Genomic DNA, 22,540 nt, shown 5'->3' on the forward strand with positions numbered 1-22,540 from the left:
AAACCTACTATTGTGTCCATTACTAAAAAATAGAAACTTCTTTGCAACCATTTAGATATTTATTATCTAAGAAACCGTTAGGCTAAACATGTAGAGCCTGATGGGCCTGTGATCATCCCCTCCCTAGGTCTCTCTCAAAGGTTGAGGTCCTACAGGCAATGTACAAAAGGATTCAAGTGTTTGTTTAGCACAGACTGGGTCTGGTCTGAAGTTCTCAAACAGCACTTGTCGTGGTTTTAGAGAGCAACAGGAGGTGTGCGAGACAAAATAAGAACTTTGTTCACTTATAATTTAAAAATGAAGCTTTTATGTACAATTTACTTTTTTGTGTGGAAGTACCTATGCTTTTATCAACTGGTGGTGCTAGCCAAATGAAGATTGGCTGAATTGGCGGAAGGGGGCGGGGGTGGGGGGTGGGAGGAGGTTCTCTGGTAGCAGAGAGACTTGTGCGACTTGTATACATGACCAAGACCATGATGGCTGTTAAAATGAGGTAGCTTGGACTCATCGTGTGACAGTTCACAGGCTGCTGGGGTAGCTCACGGTTGAATGTGAAGAAACACGGGGCAGATTCAGAACACTACATGAGGTGAAGGGGTGAGGGCGGCGCTCTGGGTAACTGCTTCTGACAATGCAGCAGGCAGTGAGAACCACTGGATTTCTTATTCCCCAGGGTGAGTCAGCAGATGCTGGGAGCAGGAAACCGACTAGATCAGTGGTTCCTGACCTTCCTCAGGCTGCGACCCTTTCATACAGTTCCTCATGTGGTGGTGACCCCCAGCCATCAAATTATTCTCATTGTTGCTTCATAACTCTCATATTGCTACTGTTATGATTGATGACACCTGTGAAAGGGTCGTTTGACCCCCAAAGGGGTCGCGACCCACAGGTTGGGAACCGCTTGGTTAGATGATTAATGGAACCCCTACAGTTCTGTGAGCCTAAAAAAATGGGAAGAAATTGGGGGAGGAGAAGAGGGTGAAAGTGGTTTCAAAGTAAGCTTGTGTAGCCACGCCAGTGTTCCACCTGATTAGCATGCCACACATCACACAGTAGGGACAAATAGTAAAATACGGTACAACCATAATAAAAAGTGGTTAAACATTTTCTCTCCCTGCTTTTTTTTAGCACCCCTCCCCAGTAAAACAGACTAGAGCTGGCAGTGCGTGTCTACAAAGTTTTCCACCCCTCCCCTATCAGAGATGCAGGAGACATGAAGTTTGTCAATAAAATCTTTAGGAATATTTGCATATATACATTTGACATTCAGGTGGATAACTAGTGGTTTCGTTGCCATACAAATTTCATTAGCGATCTCTTCAATTTCATACATGGTCAGATGTACACTTTATGCAATTCTTTATCTAGACACAGATCTTGATAGTGACTCTCTTGATGATAGATGGGCAGCTAGTATGTCCCGGAACTCATGAAGATAATTATATTGCTGCAAAAAAAGTAAAGGCAAGTTGAAAAAATAACGTTGAAGAAAACCAGTTCCCAGAGTAGTCCCAATAATAGCAAAGAAATCAGGAATTGATTTGACTCCCTTTTGGGCAAGAAAACATTTGCATTATAGGGAAGTTTGATCTTTAAAGAAAGCTGCAAACTTAGCATGAAAGGCCGTACATCGTGTGGGAAACCATGACTTTAAATATAAAGAAGTTGTAAGAGCCAGCCCCCAATAAAATGATTATATATATATATATATATATATATATATATATATATATATATATATATATATCCCAAGGTAGCATGAAATTCAGGTGAACCTTTTTAAGTCCTTTCTCTTGCTGATAGAACAACCACCAGCCCCTCCAGGGGAGAGGATGGGCTTCCTCTTGGACAGTTACAGTCTCGGAAACTCAGAGGGCTGTAGGGCCCTGTAGGGCCCAAGGGTTGCCGGGAGCCGGCTTTGACGCCGTGGCTGCGAGTTCGTTGGGGAGGAAGTTGGGAGGGAAGGGCACTTTTGGTAGCAACTAGAAAATCTAGACGCTTGACCAACTATTCTTTTTTTTTGGTGACATAACCCATTTGGACCAGTTTTCACAGCAGACAATCTTAAGACCCACACCAGAGACATCCTATCACCGATCTTGACAGAGAAGAAAGTGAAAGCGTGCAATAATTTATGTGGAACTTCAGTATCTTCCCAGAGGACCCCTTGCTCTGCCAGCAATCTCATTTCCTGTGCTGATGCAGAAGGTGAAATTGCATTCTGCCGACTTCTATCAGCAGAGACTCAGAAAGCAGGAGGGGACACGGGACAAACTGAAAATGGAGACTAACATGGGCCTGATTCTCTTTAAGACTGAGGATGGGAAAACATATTTCTCGCTATCTTGGATTTGAAGAAGGTGAGCTCACGGTTCCCAAAACCTCTACAGAGCTACATTTTGGGATGTGGATACAGCACAGCCCATTTTGTGCATGACTATATTAGAGCCCAAAGAATGAGGCTACTTGGTGAAGTGTGTTATAGTAATCCAGGGTGTGTGGCACTTGTGAGAGCCCTAGCCTGAGGGAGCCCATTGGAGACTAGGATTCTTTGAGGACCCTGTCTGATGATGGAGTCTAAGGTGGAGACGGTACTTGGGAAAGGAAGACAATTTTATAAATCCACACATACAGCAAAATTTTCCAATTTCAGTAAAACAATGTTAACACACCTATGCCTTGCTTATTAACTCTCATCTGATTGTTCATATTTACGATAAGTGAAACTGCTCAGGCACCTTTGAAAGGCCAGGGTTCTGTGCAGGCCTGGGCTGGGCCTGGGCACCTACTCGGGCTACCCTGGATGATACCTACCCTGGAAGGCCTGTCAACAGCAGGCCTACTTGGTGGCCGGTGGCGGGCTGACTGGCTGTGGGACACTGTTTGTCTGAGGTCTCAGTCTGGCCACGTAGGGTTTGGGTGGTGGTGGGATGGTACAGGGTGGTGGGCAGGCAGGGAAGCCTGAGGGAGGTATCCAGGGCCTGGGGAAGTTGGGGGCAGCTGTGGGAGGGGGGGGAGGGAAGGGACCTCAGGAAGTGGCAGGCACCAGGAGGCAGGGAGCCACTGAACATCACCCCCCTCCCCAACCGCCAAAGGCTCCCCGGTGGCAAGGTGGGGGTTGTAGGTGGGGGGCTTCTGTGCCCTGTGTTTCCCACACTGGGCCAGGGGCACAGGGAGATCCGTGGTGGGGACGCTCGGGGTGAAAACAGCAGCCCTGCCCTGGCCTTTGTGGATAGAATGAGGGGGGGACGCTCGGGGTGAAAACAGCAGCCCTGCCCTGGCCTTTGTGGATAGAATGAGGGGGGTTGTCATCGCCCGGGGCAGGGCTTCTGCAGTGTTTGACGTGCTCAGGGGAAAGTAAGTGTGGAAGATGCCGATAGGCTGTCCACAGCAAAGGATGCATTAGCAATGGCTGAGCATTTTTTTTATGGTACAGTCATTCATCTATCATTATTAAATGCCTTTTGATCTAACAGGGCCTCCAGCAGATCTTTTTGGCCAAATATTTCCCCGGCAAAATCACCAAGTTATAAGTAAAACCATCATATTTTTAGAAGTGAGAGTATCCATTTCTAGGACTTACTGGGCAAAACCAGAGTAGTAGATGCAGGAAGAAGAAACTAGAAAGTTTGCATTCTCTCTTTAATCGCAAATTGTTTTAATTAAGAACTTTACAAGCATAAGGAATCTTAGAGTTTAATTTACATTTCACCTGCCACTGGATGCCCAGTGAAGAAGTAGGACCAGAGTAGTTAGCACTTGGCCGTTACAGACCCCCAAGGTAATGTTCACCCTAAAGGAAGGAACTCAGGCACTAAGGGAGGGAGGCTCACAGTTGGTTTCCGTGGGTTCCTTGGTTGGTCCCACGTATCAAAAGCACACATTTTCTCATTATTTTGTATACAATCGTGTAAGCTTTTGCAGACATTAGTGTTATATTTAAACACATTAAAATATATAAACAAGATGGTATTGTGGAATGCTTTGGGTTTTCATTTTCACGTCCTCTTATTTATAAATGACAATGCATTTGTAACTGTCTCAACCCGACCCGTCAGCCTCCATACCTTGATGGTCTGTATGGCCCCCGACCCTCTGAGGTCTCTCAGGCTGTCTATGGCTTGCTGTGGCGACACCGTGTCAGACAGGTAGAGAAGGAGACAAGCGGCGACTAACAGAACACGACGGGAAAAGCAGGTGTTATTAAATCGTACACTTTTGGTGTAGTTAGATTTCTTTTGGTGCAGAAGACGTTTTGCTGCAGTTGTTCACAATGAAAAGTGTGAGGTCACTTTGTGTGTTTCTTGACAGGTAAATTATCTTAAGTGACTGCATTTAAGTTTAACACTAACATCATTTTTTTTCTTAAACCAGCTTTACTGGACTGTCATGAGGGTGGGAGGTGGGGATAAAGAGGAGCTGATACCAAGGGCTCAAATAGAAAGTAAATGTTTAGAAAATGACGATGGCAACATATGTACATATATGCTTGAAACAATTGATATATGGACTGTTAAACGAGCTGTAAGAAATAAAAAGCTGTAAGAGCCCCCAGTAAAATGATTTAAATGAGGAAGACCAGAGAAGAATTGATGCATTTAAACTGTGGTGCCGGCGAGGATTAAGAGCCCCACGAGCTGCTAAAAGGACAGACAAATCTGTCTCAGAAGTACAACCAAAGTGCTCCCTAGAGGCCAGGCTGGCGAGACGTGGTCTCAGACTTTGCACATGTCGTCAGGAGAGCTCGGTCCCCAGAGAAGGACATCATGTTTGGTAAAGTGGAGAGGCAGCAAAAAAAAGTCCCTGGAGGAGATGGCCTGACCCAGAGGCTACAACCATGGGTTTAGGCACAGCAACAACTGTGATGATGGTGCCGAACTGGGCCGTACTTCCTTCTGTTGTGCGGAGTCAGGGTGGCTCCGGGGTGGAACTGACTTATGACACCTGACCACAGCAATGAGAAGAACGGCTTTGTCTATTCTGCACATTTTATAGAAATGGAATTATACAGTATGTGGTTCCTTGCAATTAGCTTCTTTCACTTAGCATGAATTTAAGGTTCATGTATGTTGTAGCGATACTTCGTTCCTTTTCATAGCCACTGTCTGGGTAGACCTGTTTTGTGCATCCACTTGTCAGCTGGTAGACACCTGGGTGCTTTTCACCATTTGGTGATCATGAGGAATACTGCGATAAACACTACTTTTTGTTTGTTTGCGATAAACACTAGAATGCCGGTTTTCACATGGACACACGTTGGAGCACATAGCTAGGGATGGCACTGCAGGGTCATTTGGGAGAGCTCACCACCTTTCTGAGTGGCCGTGCCAATCTCCGTCCCCACTAGCAGCCCGTGGGGGCTCTGATTTCTTTACATTGCAATGACACTTGTTGGGACATTTTGATTCCACTCCCCTAGTGGGTCCCCTTGTGACGTGGGTTTGCCTTCTCTGATGAGTGACATGAACATCTTCTCATTGGCATACCGTATTTGGGGACATAATCTATCCAGATTCTTTGTCCACTTTAAGCTTGGGCCAGCTGTCATTTTACTATTGAGCTGTAAGAGTTCTTTTATATCCTAGGTACTTTTTCAGATATATGGTTCGCAAATGGTGTCTCCCCACCCCCCCAACCTTATTCTGGGGGTTGTCTTCACTTTCCTGATTGTGTCTTTTTAAGCACAATGCTGTTTGTTTTGTTTTAGTTTTGAGATGCCAAAGACTGAAATGAATAGACTTCATATAGGAGGGCATTTCGTGAACCATTTGAACACATGAGACCTAAATTAACGTACAATAATCAACTTTAGATTTCATACTTAAGTGGCCCAGGGTTATTGTTCTGAAGTTATTGGCAGCCTCCCAACACCTGCCTGGGGAGAACATTAGAAACCCAAACACGAAGGCACAGGGCCTACTGTGCTGCTCCAGACCAATGCTCAACAGACCGCTGATTCCCCTCCAAGGTTAGGAGCACATGTGCAGGCTCTTAAGGAATCCTTGGAGTTTGAGCAGATTTATATTGTTTTGTTTTATTCCCAAGTTGAGCATGTAGCCCAGAACCAGGAATTTATCTACCTTGAGGCTAAAAGTAAAAACGAATGAAAGTTCATTTCTTACCAAGACAAGATCTCCCAAGTCCTCCGTAACAGCTGAAAGGGAAATAGTTTGCAAGTTAGCACATTTTAATTCCATCCCAACAGTGACAACTAAACGCTTGCTCTTCCTGCCTGCTGTTTATAGCCGTGGTAAGCACCCTGCCGTATACATGGAGGTCAAGACACAGTGTGCTTCATTTCTCTGTTGCCAAGTCTTTGCAGCGCCGTCAGGATCAGGGTAGGAAGGACCCTCTCTATTCTCTCTTCGAACCTCAGGTGCAAACATGTTACTTCAAAAACCTGAGCGGTGCAACATGTTACTTCAAAAACGCACTGCCAGCAATAGATTCCAACTGACGGCAAACTTCTAGGACAGGGTAGAACTGCCCTTGGGAGTTTTCCAGACAAACTCTACGGGAGGAGAAAGCCTCATCACCCGCCCGAGGAGCAGGGCTGCTGATTTCAAATTGCTGAACTTGCCCAGCATGTAACCACTCTGCCCTAGGAGCACCTCTGGACATGTTCCTAGATAGGTCAAGGTCAGTCTGTTTTTAATAACTGCCATTGTTATTACTGCAAGCAACCCCTTAGTGGCTGCAGACAAGTGCTATTTATAGAACAACCCTTCATGGAAAGTAGGGGGTTGAAACCCACTGCCCGGTTTCAATCCTGCTATTTATTAGATGTGTGGGATTTGGGGTCATGTAACCTCTCTGGGTCTCAGCGTTCTTGTCTAAATGGTGATGCCAAGAGTGCCTCCATCGTAAAGCGTTTCTGCTGCATTGATTCGAACTCATGACACCTGGTGTGTGTCTCAAGAGAATTTTTCAAGACTGATCTTTGTTTTTGTTGTTGTTGTTGAGGTACCTCTGGGTGGACTTAAACCTCCAGCCTTTTGGTCAGCAGCCAAGTGGGTTTATTGTCTGCATGACCAAGGGACACCACAGCGGGGATTCTACGAGTAACATTTATGAAGGGCTGAGAACAGTCAGAAGTATATGGATGGCAGGTGCTCACTCGCTGAAGTTATCAAACGATTCATTTGCTTGGATCCACTCTGCCCTTGGAAGCAGCCGCGGGAACTAAACTGACATATTACATCGAGCAAATCTGAGCAAAGATCTCAGAGTGTTTGAGGCATGCAGAAGTTGGACAAGGAGTAACGACGTCTAAAGGAGTTATGGTGTTGACAATGGATCTTGACCATGGACTATCAGAACAAACAAATCTGTCTTGGGGTGGTAAAGCCAGAATGTGCCTCAGAAGCAAGGATAGTGAGACTTTATCTCGCGTACTTTGGATAAGTTCCTGGCGGAGCCCGCCCCTGGAGAGCCAGTATGCTTGGCAGAGGGCTAGTGAAGAGAGGAAGACCCTCAATGAGATGGACTGACACCGTGGCTGCAACACGGGGCCCAAACACAGCAATTGTGAGGAAGGTGCAGGACCAGGCAGCGCTTCCATCATTGTATGTAGGGCCTTATAAGAATAGCAATTCTACATACCTGATTTTCTAAACAATGGAGATTAACCTCCAGTTATAGAATAATTTAATCACCTCTAAAGATCCTAAAAAAGTGTATTAAAAAAAAAAAGCTGTTACCAAGGGCTCAAGTAGAAAGAAAATGTTTTGAAAATGATGATGGCAACATATGTACAAATGTGCCTGACCCAATGGATGGATGGATGGTGATAAGAGCTGAATGAGCCCCCAATAAAATGATTTTTTAAAAATGTACTACACACCGCCTAACTTAAGAGGGCATCTTGGACCTAATTTAGTGTTGATGACATCATGATAAACATCAGTTACTGTTCACATACAGTCAGAGGTACAGGTGTGTTATTAGGTGGTGTGGATTTTGGACAAAGTGGCCCCACAGACAAGAGGAGAACTCTGGGGTGGGGTGGGGGGAGGTACGCTCCCTAGGCTGCACTCTGTAGAAGCACCTCCCCAGCCTATCTCCCACAGAGCCTGTGGGTGGGTTCAAACACCCAGTGATGTGGTTAGCAGCCTCTTGGCTGCACAGGGCCCCTTAAACAAGTGTGCAAGATGTAAGACAAAGGACTGGCCCTGGAGTTATTCCTGAACTCGCTTTCCCCACGGCACCGCAGGGCTAGGCAGTTCAGCTAGATCTGAATCTACCACGTCAAAGTAGAGAGGAGAACATTTCCCCCGTGTAAGATTAATACTGCATTCTACTCTCGTCACCATTTCTCCTTCGTCTGTTTGAGGCACTCTTACTTATCCTTGTAAGCCCAGTTCAAGTTCATTTTCTGAAATGCCTTTGTGACCTCGCAGACTGCTGCTCTCCTGGTTGCTGCCTTGTGCGGGGCTGACTGTACTTGTCCGTGGGTGCTGTTAGCTTGGCGCTCCATTGGGTCGTGACTGCACCGTGCTCAGTATCCTCACTCGATGAGCACGGGTACTGGTTTCATAAAGGGAGAAAAGTAACCAGTGGACCCGTGAGGATGGCCCTAGTACACAAGGGGATAGTGAAAAAAGATCACAGATCCTGGTTCTGAGCCATCAGCTCTATACCCTTCTGCCTATCTAGCAAGGTGGGCACGCAGCGAAGGCCGAGTGGAGAGAAATTGGCTTCGTCTCCACAGCACTGACCTAACAGTTCTGTGAGCCCCACGCACCTCAGGACACCTTGGAAAGTGTTAGGTCAACGAAGACTCAGGCACTGCATTCCCTACTTGATGGGAGCTGGAAGCAAGCGCTCAACATCGGCTCATCTGAGAAGGAGGTTTGCCAGAATCGGCCCACTTTGTTAAGTTTCCTTAAACGGAGCTAGTTTGAGGGATGGAAACATTTTTAGTGGAGGTTGGATTCAAAAAATTATTTTGGGTGGTGGTGGTGAGGGTGGGGGAGGTTCAGAATTGGCCCGCAAAACAGGATGATCATGTTTTCACATCTAACGAATAGGCATTTTATCACTACTCACCAGACAGGTGAGCCTAAACAGCTGTGCATATTTGGAAAGGTTGCCTTTACAATTGGGATTAGGTGAGAAATGATGCTTTTTCTCTCGGGCAGTGGTTCTTCTCAACCTTCCTCATGCTGCGACCCCCTCATGTCTTTCGTTGCTACTTCCTGTTATTTTGCTGCTGTTATGAATCAGGCGACTCCTGTGAAAGGGTCGTTCGACCCCCAAAGGGTTCGCGACCCACAGGTTGAGAACCGCTGCTCTAGAGGCAGTCTGGGAAGCAGGGTGTGGCCTGGTTTTCTTGTCTTTATAGTTATAGTTCTCTGTATGCGAGCACCTACTTTGGCCACCAACGGATGTGCTCCCTATAACCCCGGTGCGGGCTGGCCTGGTGTCCCGGGCTGCAGGTTTCAGGAGTGTTGCCTGGTCCCTGGATGTCTTGCAGCTACACAGTGGTTTGGCATTGTTTGCACCCCTGGAGCTCAAAGCAATGCCTTTAGTGACTTGAAAACATCTGCATCCCAAACTGTTGGTAACACTCCCGGTTCTAGACAGGGCGGAGCAGCTTATTAGAATGCAAAAAGGACCGCAGCCCCTGGAAAGGCTCCTTTCTCCTGGACCTGGCTCTGCTCACTCTGGGCCTCACTTCTGGCCCCTGCTGTGTTTTCTGAGCTGCCCTGCTGTCTGCTACTCAAGCCCTTCTTCCTTTGGCCTGTGACTCTTGTCCCCCTTTCTCCTCCTTTTTGTTTCCTCCCTGTCTTTAACCCCTTTCTCCGGAGAAAGACGAGGCTCTCCTCTCCTGTAAAGATTTACAGTCTCGGAAACCCACCGGGCTAGTTCTCTTCTGTCCGATAGCACCACTAGGAGTCAGAATCGATTGAATGGCAATGAGTTTGGTTTTCTTTGGTTTTCAACACCTTGAATTTTACCTAAAACTTGCCTATCAGTCACTTGTGTAATTATAGCCACTGGCAAGCAAATAATGACGGTCCCTTTTTAATTTGGTAGCAAATTCCTGTCACCAAGTGGCATTTCTAAGATTGGTCGTTGCTTATAGATGATTTCTTTGTTGCTCTAAGTTTCTTTAAAAATGGGCTTTCCTAGCGTCTGGGGTCTTAAAGGCTTGAAGGTAATCAAGCGGCCATCAAGCTCAGAAGCAACAAAGCCCACATGGAAGAAGCACACCAGCCTATGCAACCACGAGGTGTCGAAGGGATCAGGTGTAAGGCATCATCAGAACAAAAAATCTTACCATAGTGAATGATGGGGGGAGCGCGGAGTGGAGATCCAAAGCCCATTAGTAGGCCACGGGAGATCCCCTTGCAGAGGGGTCTCGGGGAGGAGATGAGCCAGTCAGGGTGCGATGTAACAACGATGAGAAATACAACTTACCTCTAGTTCCTAAATGTTTCCTCCCCGCTCCCACTACCATGACTCGAATTCGACCTTGCAAGTCTGGCTAGACCAGAGGAGGTACACTGGTACAGATAGGAACTGAAAATACAGGGAATCCAGGATGGATGAGCCCTATAGGACCAGTGGTGTGAGTGGCAAAACAGGGAGGGTAAAGGGAGAATGAGTAGGAAAGAGGGAACCGATTACATGGAACTGTGTGTGACCTCCTCCCTGGGGGACAGACAACCGAAAAGTGGATGAAGGGAGATGTCGGACAGGGCAAGATATGACAAAATACCCATTTATAAACTATCAAGGGCTGATGAGGGAGAGGGGAGCGGGGAGGGAGGGGAAAAATGAGGACCTAATGTCGGGGGTTTAAATGGAGAGAAAATGTTTTGAGAAACGATGTACAAATGCGCTTTACACAATTGCTGTGTGTATGGATTGGGATAACAGTTGTATGAGCCCCTAATAAAATGTTAAAAAAAAAAAGAATTTTATGAGCCTCCAATAAAATGATTTAAAAGAAAAAAAGGGCTTTCCTGCTATCGGAAGCTACTAAGCAACTCAAAAGCAGACGAGTAAGTGAGGTGTTATTGTGTAGCAAAAACGATGCCCACTCTTCACCCTTTTCTGGGAGACCAAAATTGTAACAAACGGAAAGGACGAGACAAAAAGGAGGGGGGGAAAAGAGTCAATACTCTTGCTGTAAAAATGTTCACATCTCATGTATTGTCCTTACTCTTCAAAAATAATAGCAAGTACTTGAGGGCTTATTCTGTAGTAGTCTTTGTGCTAGAACTTTCCATGCACTATTATTTTCATCTTTGCAAGGAACTATGAGGGGCAGTAATAACTGAATTGGGAAGCCATCCTTTGGGAGTCTCATCTTGATTGGGACATTTCTCATGGAGCGTATGAAAAAAGGAGAGAGAGCGAGGAGAGAGAGGTGGGTGGGTGGGGGTGACACATACTGTATTAAGGTTTTCCGGTTGTTTTTAAGGCAGCCTGTAAGCTCCTCCATTAGGTCACAGCATCGGGCTATGTCGGGAGTCCCACCATCCGGGATTGGATGATGGTGCGTGATCATCCCACGCTGCCTGTAGAGGTCCAAAAGGTTTGGGACTCTGTATTTTGACAGCTCCCCTCTGGTGCAGAAGACAAATATGTCTTGTATACCATAGCTCTTTAGTTCTTCTGCCAATAGACCAAGACACAGGCAAACATAAACACACACACAACATTACAAATGAAATTCTTGTCAAGGGGAGACTGTGGAGTGAAATTTCTTAAGACAACCTAAGTAAGCAACAAATGATAATCTACCAACTTGAGGTGCGTATTGATACTCTTTCTGTTTTCAAACTGGGGCACAAATCAAGACACTAAGCACAAAATAGGAATTAGAAACATTGGTGCCAAAAGGTGGTCAGCCCAGACTTTTTAAGTCAAAATTCTTTACACTGAAATTTCTAGATGAGTCAATTTTATGAGGGCAAGTCAACAAGTGCTGCTACAAGAATCACAGAAATCTGTGATAAACAGAAGCACTACTTCTTGACCCGTCTCTCGACTATCTCGGCCTATACGCTTCTGCAGGTGGGGCTTCTGTCTCTCTGACTCCTCCCCTGAGAATTCTGCATGCTTCCATTTATACAGCATCCCAAAGGAGGGCGTGGCTCCTTGCGGGACTCTAATGACGGTCCCTGAAATGAGTTTAGGGAGGAAGAGTGATCTGAAGGGGCAAGAGCAAGATTTCCCTGAGCCGGCTGAGGCGTATCTACCGAGATTACTCCCTTAGAATTCAGTCTTCTGAGCTGACCTCTCTGCCTTGGAGTGAAGTGGCCCAGCCCAGCCCTCAGAAGCCACTGTTTCGATTGGATCTTGTGGATGGCATGCCAACAAGGCCAAGTCATGTGTTAGGACTGAAAGACCTTGTCTGCAGCCACCCACCCATCACAGACACATGCTTCAATCCAGTTTGGGGGAATAAACCCATGCATGTACTGGAACCCCAGTGGCAGTACTTATAGACTTACCCTTTGTTTAGTGATAAACAATGCTTTATAGTACATTGTAGAAGCATCTAGTATTTCAGAGTACACTCTGGAGAGGGAATGGCAGCACAGTTCTTTTTCTGTCTCCCCCTACAGTCCCTCGTTCACTGCACTGTAAGCACCGCGGTGTCAGGGCCCCTGCCTTCCCTCCTACAATGACACCGCACCACAGACCGTATTTGCATTCTCATGGAGCAGGTCTTGAGACACTAAAGCATCAAACTGTCTTCAGACTGTGTGACTAATGTCACTACAATGATAGGGACTGAGGACTCGTACAACAGGGCTTTCTATACACTGCAACTGTAAGCTCCAGCAGGTTTCACTGGGGAGCACTGGGTTCTAAAGGAAACAAGTCTCACCAGGGCTGATCTGAGTCCCCTCCCTTTCCCCACTTCGCACTTTCAAGGAGATTAAGCTATTTAAATACAAAGTGCCTTGTTCGTGAACCTCTAGATGCCCACCACCCAGTGTGGTAGCCACTAGACACTCCTGGCTCCAGAACATTTGACCTGTGGCTAGTCCAAATTTAGGTGTTCTGCATGTGCGACGTACACATCTTGCTTCAAAGACTACCGACAAGGAAAGCGCAAACTGTCTCATTAATTGGTATTACACTGCTAACATGGTGAAATGACAATATTTCCGATACATTAAGTTCAACAACATGCACTACTAGAATGATTTTCATTTGCTTTTTATTCTTTTTAACGTGGAAACTAGAACCCTAAGGCTCCACATGAAGCTTCCACTTGTGCCCCTCACTCTATTTCCATCGGACAGCGCTGCTCCAGATGCTGCTCAGTTCTACATTTGACATGGGCTGTAACGGGTAGTTACCATACCTAGTGTAGTTACCACATGGTTTGCTGGGGTAGTTTCTATCCAGGAGTTTTCAAACTGCCTTTCCGAGAAAGGAGTCTTGAGGCTGGGAAATACTAAGACTTTCCCCGTTAAACACTGGCTGGGCGTATACGATGAGTGTATGCGGATACACACACGTATATATACTGTACATCCAAGGATAAGTCAAAAACAAAATTATAGAAGCCTTAAGTAAACAAATATCAAAATGGGAAGCTATTGTTTCTGGGTGTATCCTTCCTCTAGGTCTATACACTACTGAAGGTAGGTTTCCCGTCTCTGCAGAATCTCCCCTCTTCGATTTACACCACATCCAAATGGCACTTGCGTATCCTCTAGGGAGGCTTCCCAGTGATATTCCCCTAGGAGAACCCTTGCTGCCCTTGGAGACTCTCCTGGTCTTTCCCTCTCCTGGTCTTTCCCTCGCCAATGTGGTTTTCAATGTTCTTAAATTTGCATACGAAGCCTGCTTGATCATCCTGTGCCCTTCAACGGGATCTGTCAAAACTAGCCTTGTGAGTGCCCCCAACCCAGGCACTGGGACCTCTGAACTGAACTGGCCCGGAGATCTCCTTGGGCCAGTGTTTGGACTTGCTTTTTGGAGGCACCTAAGCAAGACGAAGACATGCGCATCACTGAGAGCTTGCTTGCTGAGACACACTCAAACACAGCTTGTTGGGAATAAACCTGTTCTTGTATGAACTAGAAACCCAGTAGCAGAACTTCTGCCATATCCTCATATATACTTGTATGCACACACAATTACAAAAACGAGTTTTGGGGGAAAAAATAGAAAACCCTGCTTCGTACAAAGAAGAAGAGATGTTCTAAAATTGGTTGTGATAGTGATTGTACAACTCTCCTTGATGTGACTGAACAATTGAATTGTATGATATGTGGATGGAGTGCCGATAAAACTATTAAATAAATAAGCTGGAAGAAAACACACCCAGTTTAGGGTTTTCTAAAATGCACAAATTGGTACTTAAAGCCATGGTTAAAATGATCTTTTATGTATGGCTTAAGTGTTGTCTAAATGGGAATTTGCTGCCATGGTGACAATGGGTAAGTTTAAGCAGAAAATCTTTACAAATACTGCAAAGGTCAACTAAGCTATTAGCCACCTTAATTTTTTTTTTTGTAGGTAAGCAATACAATTTTAGAGGTATGGTAGTAAATTAATATTTCAGAAGAACCAGAAAAAGATTTTAAGATTATGGATATAGCAATGCCATGAAGGTGGGGGGACAAAGGGGAGAAAGGGAAAATCAATTGCAATGATTGATGTATAACACCCGCCACACCCCCTCAGGGGTGAACAACAGAAATGAAGGTTTCATATCTTATGGTGTAAGATCTGAAAATAATAATAATTTATCATTTATCAAGGGTTCAGGAGGGTGGAAGAGGGAAGGTAAAAAGAAGAGTTGATACCAAAGACTCAAGTAGAAAGAAACTGTTTTGAAAAGGATGATGGCAACCTAAGTACAAATGTGCTGGATACAATTGATAAATGGATTGTTATAATAGATCTTAGAGCCCCCAATAAAATGACTGATATATATAAAAAATTAAGATTAAGACAAGCCTTTGTTAGGCAGAACCAAGCAATATGCATATTTTTATTTAAGTGTATTATAAGGATGTGAATATTTGTGGCTTCTTGGACTCTAGACATTCTAGATTAACTGGAATTAAAACATCTTGAAAATCCATGTAAATCCATGTAAATCCTAAATTGGAGTCGATCTCGGTATAGTTGTAGGATCTTAGATGAGGCTACAATGATAGAAACATCCTCAGGCATGCACAAGTTGGTCCTTCACTTTCCCACCTTGCTGGGAGGGATGGGCAGGATGGGCAATTTCACTTTCATCTCTGGGTTCCTAGCTCAGGTTTAGTCTGCAAGGAATTTGTATGCTCAAAGATTTGGTCAGAGCAATACAAGGGGACTTTAAAAACTTCATGGAAAAATAGAAAGACAAGAAACTGGAATTTTTCCATGAATTTTTTGAAGCCCTCGCGTACAAAAGTCATTAAAAAAGTAACACCATATGTAGGTATATTAAAAGTTTTTTGTTCCCTTCATAAACACCTCTTCACATATTAGACTAAAACTATAGTTTGAAACTTTGTACAATATTTAACATTTATTTGGTCTAAAAATTAGAGAAGATGCAGTTTTGTTTCTTTTGACAAAGAGATTTTCAGTGTTATTAAAACACAGCTGCAGATCTGTCTAAACAAGATAGGCTGATGAACAATCTGTAGGAGAAAACAATGGGACTGACAGTTCCGGGGGGACGTGGGAGGGGAGGAGGTGGGGGAAAAGGTAGTGGTAACAAACCCAGGGACAAGGGAACAATAAGTGATCCAAATCGGTGGTGAGGAGGGTGTAGGAGGAGGCCAGGTAGGGCGTGATCAAGGGTAATGTAATCGAGAAGAATTACTGAAACCCAAATGAAGGCTGAGCACGATAGTGGGACAAGAAGAAAGTAAAAGGAAATAGAGGAAAGAGCTAGGAGGTAAAGGGTATAGAGGTCTAGATAAAGGCATGTACATATGTAAATATATTTATATATGAGGATGGGGAAATAGATTTATGTGCATATATTTATAGGGTTAGTATTAAGGTAGCAGATGGACATTAGGCCTCCACTTAAGTACTCCCTCAATGCAAGAATACTTTGTTCTATTAAACTGGCATTCCATGATGCTCACCTTCCCGACACAAAGCAGGTGCATAAGTAAATGTGGTGAAGAAAGCTGATGGAGCCCGGCTATCAAAAGATATAGCGTCTAGGGTCTTAAAGACTTGAAGGTAAACAAGCAGCCATCTAGCTCAGAAGCAACAAAGCCCGCAGGGAAGAAGCACACCAGCCTGTGTGATCATGAAGTACCGAAGGGATCAGTTATCAGGCATCAAAGAACAAAAATTCATATTGTGAATGAGGGGGAGTGGGGACCCAAAGCCCATCTGTAGGCAACTGGACATCCCCTTAAGGAAGGGTCATGGGGAGGAGACAAGCCAGTCAGGGTGCAGTGTAGCAACGATGAAACATACAACTTTCCTCTAGTTCTTAAATGCTTCTTCTCCCTCACCCCTCCACTATCATGATCCCAATTCTACCTTACAAATCTGGCTAGACCAGAGGATGTACACTGGTACAAATAGGAACTGGAAACACAGGGAATCCAGGATGGATGATTCCTTCAGGTCCAGTGGTGAGAGTGGCGATACTGGGAGGGTGGAGGGAGAGCGGGGTAGAGTGGGGGAACTGATTACAAGGATCTACATATAACCTCCTCCCTGGACAACAGAAAAGTGGATGAAGGGAGATGTTGGACAGTGTAAGATATGACAAAAAACAATAATTTATAAATTATCACAAGTTCATGAGGGAAGGGGGAGCGGGGATGGAGGGGGAAAATGAGCTGATGCCAGGGGCTTACGTGGAGAGCAAATGTTTTGAGAATGATGAGGGTAACGAATGTACAAATATGGTTTATACAATTGATGTATATATGGATTGTGATAAGAGTTGTATGAGCACCCAATAAAATGATTTTTTTTAAAAAGACAGCAAATTTCTCTGGTTCTCAAATGACACATACCTGTATCTTTTTGGATATTTCTTCTTACATCTTTAAATTTACAACCTATAACAGCAATCAGGCAAGTGAAAAGTCAGTGTTTGCTCCCACACAACAAGAGTCTTTATACATATGCACAGCTACTTTGGAAGGTCACTCCACACGATCTTGTCTGCATTAATCCCATTTTGAGAATGAATGTCACTTTGTTAGAAATATAATGACAGGGATTAGAGATTCCAGTGGATCCAAGGATTCTTCTTTCTTTCTATGCCTTTTTTGTCCAAAGGGCTTGGCTCTAGCCTTCAGCCTCCCCTTATGCCCACTACTGAGATTTTATGGGTACGCATAAGCCAGAGAAGCAGAGCTGCGCCTACAGTTCTGGGAGTTCGAAGAGTGGAGCTAGGCTCCTTCTCCTGCAGCCCAAGAAGGCTTCTCAAAGTGCGCCGTTCTCCCAGGGCAGATGGCTTGCGAAATTCTCTTGCTGTTCGCTACAGAGAAAGATGTGTTAGCTGACAACAAAAACTGTAAATAGCTCAGGAAAAGGCCAACTGCGGCCCGACCTACCTGGAAGAGCACATACACCGAGAAACTGAGAACAATTCACTCGTGACAGGGGTAGCCTGAAAGGGAGAAACAGTGATGGGGTTGGGTTCTGTTTTAGGAAAGTTATACGTGGAAATCAATCTAACCAGCATCCAAAGAACACCTTTAGAGCAATCACAGAGCAACACGTCATCGGTACAGATCAATGGGTTCGTCAAGTTGTTGGCATTCAGTTGTCCCTCGTGGTGACTTAGGTTTGCAGACCAGAACTGACCCATAGGGTTTTCAAGGCGAAGCTCTCTGGGAAGCTGGTTACCCAGCTTGCTTTTCAAAGTGCCTCTGAGTGGGTTCAAACTACCAACCTATCAACAATTAGTGAAGTACTTAACCATTTATGTCACCCATGACTCCCATGCCAGTCATAAGGAGGCCTAAAGCAACTAACAGTTTGAAACATAGATATAACATTTGCTTTGCTACAGTTTAAGTCTTAAACACAAGTTAATTTAAATTTACCTTAAAGATCATATCTAGTTCACCGACAGCTAGTATTAAAACTCAAATATTCATTGCCATCGAGTCAATGTCGACTGCTAACAACCCTATAGACCAGGGTAGAAATGCCCGTGAGTTTCCAAGACTGTAACTTTCTATAGGAGCAGAAGCCCCATCCTTCTCCTGTGGATCCGCTGGTGGTTTCAAACTGCTGACTTTGCTGTTAGCAGCCAGTACATAACCACTCCGGCACCAGGGCACCAACAGCTAACATAAGGTGTGCTTACATCATCCTATGGTACAAGGATGCTTCCCAAAGTTCATGGGAAAGTGGAATGAAGAGATAATGGGCATTGTCTATGAACTCTTTGAAGCCCCTTGTATGTTAATGAAGAATGATTGTATTAGTAACTTAATGTAAATAAGCTGGGAAAATGGCAATGTGACCATTTTGCCCCAACATTCCTTCTCTAAGGAGCTCTGGTGGGCTGTGGTTAAGAATTGGACTAACCAAAAGGTTGTCAGTTGGAAACCAACAACTAATTAGCAGGAGGCAAGTGAGCCTTTCTGCTCCCATAAAGATTTCGTTTTGGAAACCTTGGAGGTCACAGTGACCCCGAATTGGCTTGATGGCAGATGATTTGGTTTGGGGTTTATTATTTTCGTATTGAGATTTCTCTGTAAGGCTTCCTTCAACAGGAATTTAATTTCAAAAGATGAAAATCACAGGTCACCCGTTTTTTTGGTTTGTACTAGCTTTGGGTTTAAGTGAAATACAATCAAGAAATCATATTCCGGATAGCGGCGGGATTGGTTTTCGGTTTGGTTCCTGTATGCTTTGTTCTTAATTATTTTCTCACCTATCATCATCTGTATTTTATGGACTGCTAAATCGGTTCTTTTGCGTTTTAATTTGGGTTATTAAAGTGTGCTTTTCAAAAGAAAAAAAAATCATATTCCTTGTGTGAAGAGCAAAAAATAAAAAGCAGTATATAAATAATTTGATTTCCTCTTACAATTTCTTTTCAGTGATTTGGTTTAGGTAAATGGCTTGGAAATTAGATGAGTTCTGGGGAAATGTTTTAGATATTTGAAAGGGAGTCCCAAGGGGAAATGAAAAGTAAGTGCTATTTGATGGCAGAATAAAAGAATTATGCTCAGTACTCATAGTGCTTAGTGCCTGTTTTTTCTCTCTATACTAGAAAGCGTGTGCTTTCTTAAGGAGGGAGGTTGTTATACCAGGGGGCTTCAGAAACTCTGTGAACAAATCCCATCATCTTTTCATTCTATTTTTCCACAAACTTTTTGAAACCCCCTTGTATTTATAGGGTTGAGAGAAAACAGTTGTGGCTGGTTGTAGAGAACCTGGTGTAACTATAACTTAAGTGCCCAAACTTGGCAGAGATTATATGTAGAGACTTTTACTTTGTTGTGTCTTCTTGTGGTTCTGTGTGTAGTAAGGAGCCCTGGAGATGCAGTGGTTACAGCTGGGCTGCTAACCACAAGGTCAGCAGTTTGAAACTACCACTGTTGACCATGACTTACTTGAAAAATAATCTCATCCATATGCTTGTTACACTGTTTATTTGTGGTTCAAGATTAAGTTGATTTGGGTACTAAATGGGAGACCATTCTACTATTTACTGACTTAGTTAAACTATGGATTTCCCAATATATAAAGAATCTAAAAAAACCCCCACAAAATCTATTCCTTATCACAGGTAGCAAATGAACCATGGAGCTAGCAGGCTCTTTAAAGATTAAAATTATGTAATTAGCAGGAGCATAATAAATATTTTCAATACATGGACTATATTCTATAAAGATCAGGAATCTTTACTCACCATGATATCTGAATTGGAGTCTGTTCATCTTCAATAGGTTCTTCATCAGATGAGTCAAACTCACTTGTTAGCAATGAACTAGGCTTTAAAGGAAATTACTTATGTTAAGTAACTGGAAAGAACACTTACATATAATCTTAGTATGTTGTTGATTGCTGTTGGTGCCATCAAGGGTGTTCCAACCCCTAGCCACCAGAGAACCAAACACGGTCCAGTCCCGGGCCATCCTCAGCACGGCTCCCATGCCCAGCCCCATTGCTGCAGCCACTGGGTCAGTCCATTCCGTTGACGGCCCTCCTCCTTTGCACTGTCACTCTGCTATAGTCTCTATATAGCTGGGCCTTACTGAGACTCACGCGAAACGTACTTGCGATTTATTTAGTTTTCAATGTGGAATACCACAGATCGAATAATATCAATAATAAATTATGCTTACCACCTTAGTATTAATTATAGCTGTATTGTGGAAGAGAGTTAAAATCTAGGAGCCAAGAAGCCTAGCAGCTGGTCCCGGTGCTGCCACTTACTGCCCAATCTTAGACAAGTTAATTCTGGATCAGTTTATTCTAGATCTTAGCTTTTCTTCAAGGATCAAATGAAGAGGTTTGTACATTTGCCCTCCTACATTTCTTGGACCCCTTCCATAGGCTAAGCTTGGGAGATGCAACAATTCATAGGATAAACAGCCCACCTTCAGTATAGCCAGAGTCAGATGTGTACACAGGTTACAGAAGAAAGTATGTGTTATAATACTTATTATAAACTATGTGCTATGGAGCAGAGAAGGGAAAAACAGACTGTACAAAGAAAGATTTCCAAAAGAAATGTTCTAGTTGGAGACTGAAAATGAGAGGGCCTGTGTATTCAGGAGCTGTGATAGCAGGGTGGAGAGCGAGTGAGATGAGGCTACAGCAGCTCTGCCCACCCTGTTTCCCATGACACACCATACTCACACCTCACAGCTTGGCCAGGGGAGTTCAAGGGAATGACTGGACTACAGTTAGAATTCAATCTTGGAAGGCAGCAAAACTAGAAGAGTTCTATACGCCCTGGTGGAGTTTTGAAGGTTCAATAAATAACACACCTTTCCCCCACTTCCTTGTTGGAACCTATGGTGAGATAATGGAGCTGCCACTGGAGACCCAAATGTATTGAAGAGTGCCAATGGAGGATGTCGCTTTAAAACTATGGCCAATCGGGTTGCCAATTCCTAAACCCAGTAGGAGGTGTATCCACCCAATCAAAAGCAGAGGTGACCAGTCCTGAGTGGCAGGGAGTGAGCCTCTGTGGATTTGTAGGAGCCACATGTGTTCACAAACTCGGTAGGATCGTTTATTCACCCTTTCCCTCTTAAGTGCATTAAGGGGAGGTGGAGGGAGGCCACTAATGAAGAACAGCTGACATCTGTCCACCTGGCAACATGGGATTAGCACTTGGAATCACCTAATGTCCTTTCTAGCTCTGAAGCTTATATTCTGTAGCGGGTTTGTTACTAGATCACATTACAGAACCAATTTAGGCTGGGGGGGGGTGTCATTGCTTTAGATCAGCAGTTCTCAACCTGTGGGTCGTGCCCCCGTTGGGGGGTGGGGGTCGAACAACCCTTTCACAGGGGTCACTTAAGACCATTGGAAAATATATTTCCGATGGTCTGTCCTTCTCCGGGTGGGTCAGCCCACATGCAGATACGCCCACATACGAGAACTGAGCGTGAAGACTCACTCATGCTACACCATGCTTCCAGACAAAATTTCATTTATTTGTCATTAGAAATAAATATTTCACATTATATAATTACATATTGTTTTTGTGATTAATCACTGTGCTTTAATTATGTTCCATTTGTAACAATGAAAAGACATCCTGCCTATCAGAGACTTACATTACCATTCATAACAGTAGCAAAATTAGTTATGAAGTAGCAACAAAAATAATTTTATGGTTGGGGGTCACTACATGAGGAACTGTATGAAAGGGTCGCGGCTTTAGGAAGGTTGAGAACCCACAAACCCAAATCTGACCCTTCAATAGCTTGACCATCCTGGAGGTAGGTAGTGGGGGTCAGGAGTCTGTTTGTGTCTTTTAAGTAATTTCCATGATTCAGGATCATTCCCCTAGGCTTTCCCAGGCAGGTGGAAAGTTCTGCTCTGCAGAAACTGCTATTCATGATTCAGAAGCCCACGGGGGAAAGGGGCACGGTACCACGTGGGCCCGACGGTCGGTGACAGGTATGGCAGAGTATTGGAAAACGTTTCCCTACCCTGGTGATGACTGCTCCCCAGTGGGGGCAGAGCAGACCCGGACGCTTTGGGCTACTGACACTCTCTACGCCCCTCGGTTTCTGCCTTAAAATGGGAGCTCAGTTCCCCCAGAAAAGGCTGTCTTGAGGCTTAGGGGACCCCAGGAGGCGACCGCTCACAACAGGCGCGCCAAAATTGCCCATCTTGCCTGCCTTCGCCGCCGATCCTTTCCAAGGGGCTGCGTTCCCTCGGAAACCATCGCTCCCTGCTGGTCCTGGGATGAGACACCTCCCCCCTCCCAGGACGGTTACGGTCCGAGCGGTGCTAGGACCCGGCCTGCGATGCCAAGCAGCCCAAGAACTGGCCTCCAAGTCCCTCGCCTGAGCCTGGCGCCTCAAAGACCCGGCCCCGGGCTTCACCGACTCACCGGCTTCATCGCGGTCGCCCCTCGCGTGACCTGCCGCCACCTCCT

At 44.7% G+C, this 22,540-nt stretch overlaps 1 protein-coding gene across 1 annotated transcript; it reads right to left on the reverse strand.

Moving 5' to 3' along the window:
- Nucleotides 1-1,219: 1,219 nt before the first annotated feature.
- Nucleotides 1,220-22,522, reverse strand: CDKN3 (cyclin dependent kinase inhibitor 3). Its single transcript, XM_004698600.2, has 8 exons — nucleotides 22,496-22,522; nucleotides 19,829-19,911; nucleotides 17,511-17,566; nucleotides 16,965-17,009; nucleotides 11,403-11,625; nucleotides 6,123-6,154; nucleotides 4,068-4,171; nucleotides 1,220-1,447 (listed from the first exon to the last, which is right to left on the reverse strand). Exons 1-8 carry the CDS (start codon nucleotides 22,502-22,504, stop codon nucleotides 1,361-1,363), a joined length of 639 nt encoding a protein of 212 aa, XP_004698657.1. The 5' UTR covers nucleotides 22,505-22,522; the 3' UTR covers nucleotides 1,220-1,360.
- Nucleotides 22,523-22,540: the final 18 nt, after the last annotated feature.

Source organism: Echinops telfairi, unplaced genomic scaffold (assembly GCF_000313985.2).
Source record: "Echinops telfairi isolate 266 unplaced genomic scaffold, ASM31398v2 ScPeMD7_18;HRSCAF=68, whole genome shotgun sequence".
Classification (NCBI taxonomy): Eukaryota; Metazoa; Chordata; class Mammalia; order Afrosoricida; family Tenrecidae; genus Echinops; species Echinops telfairi.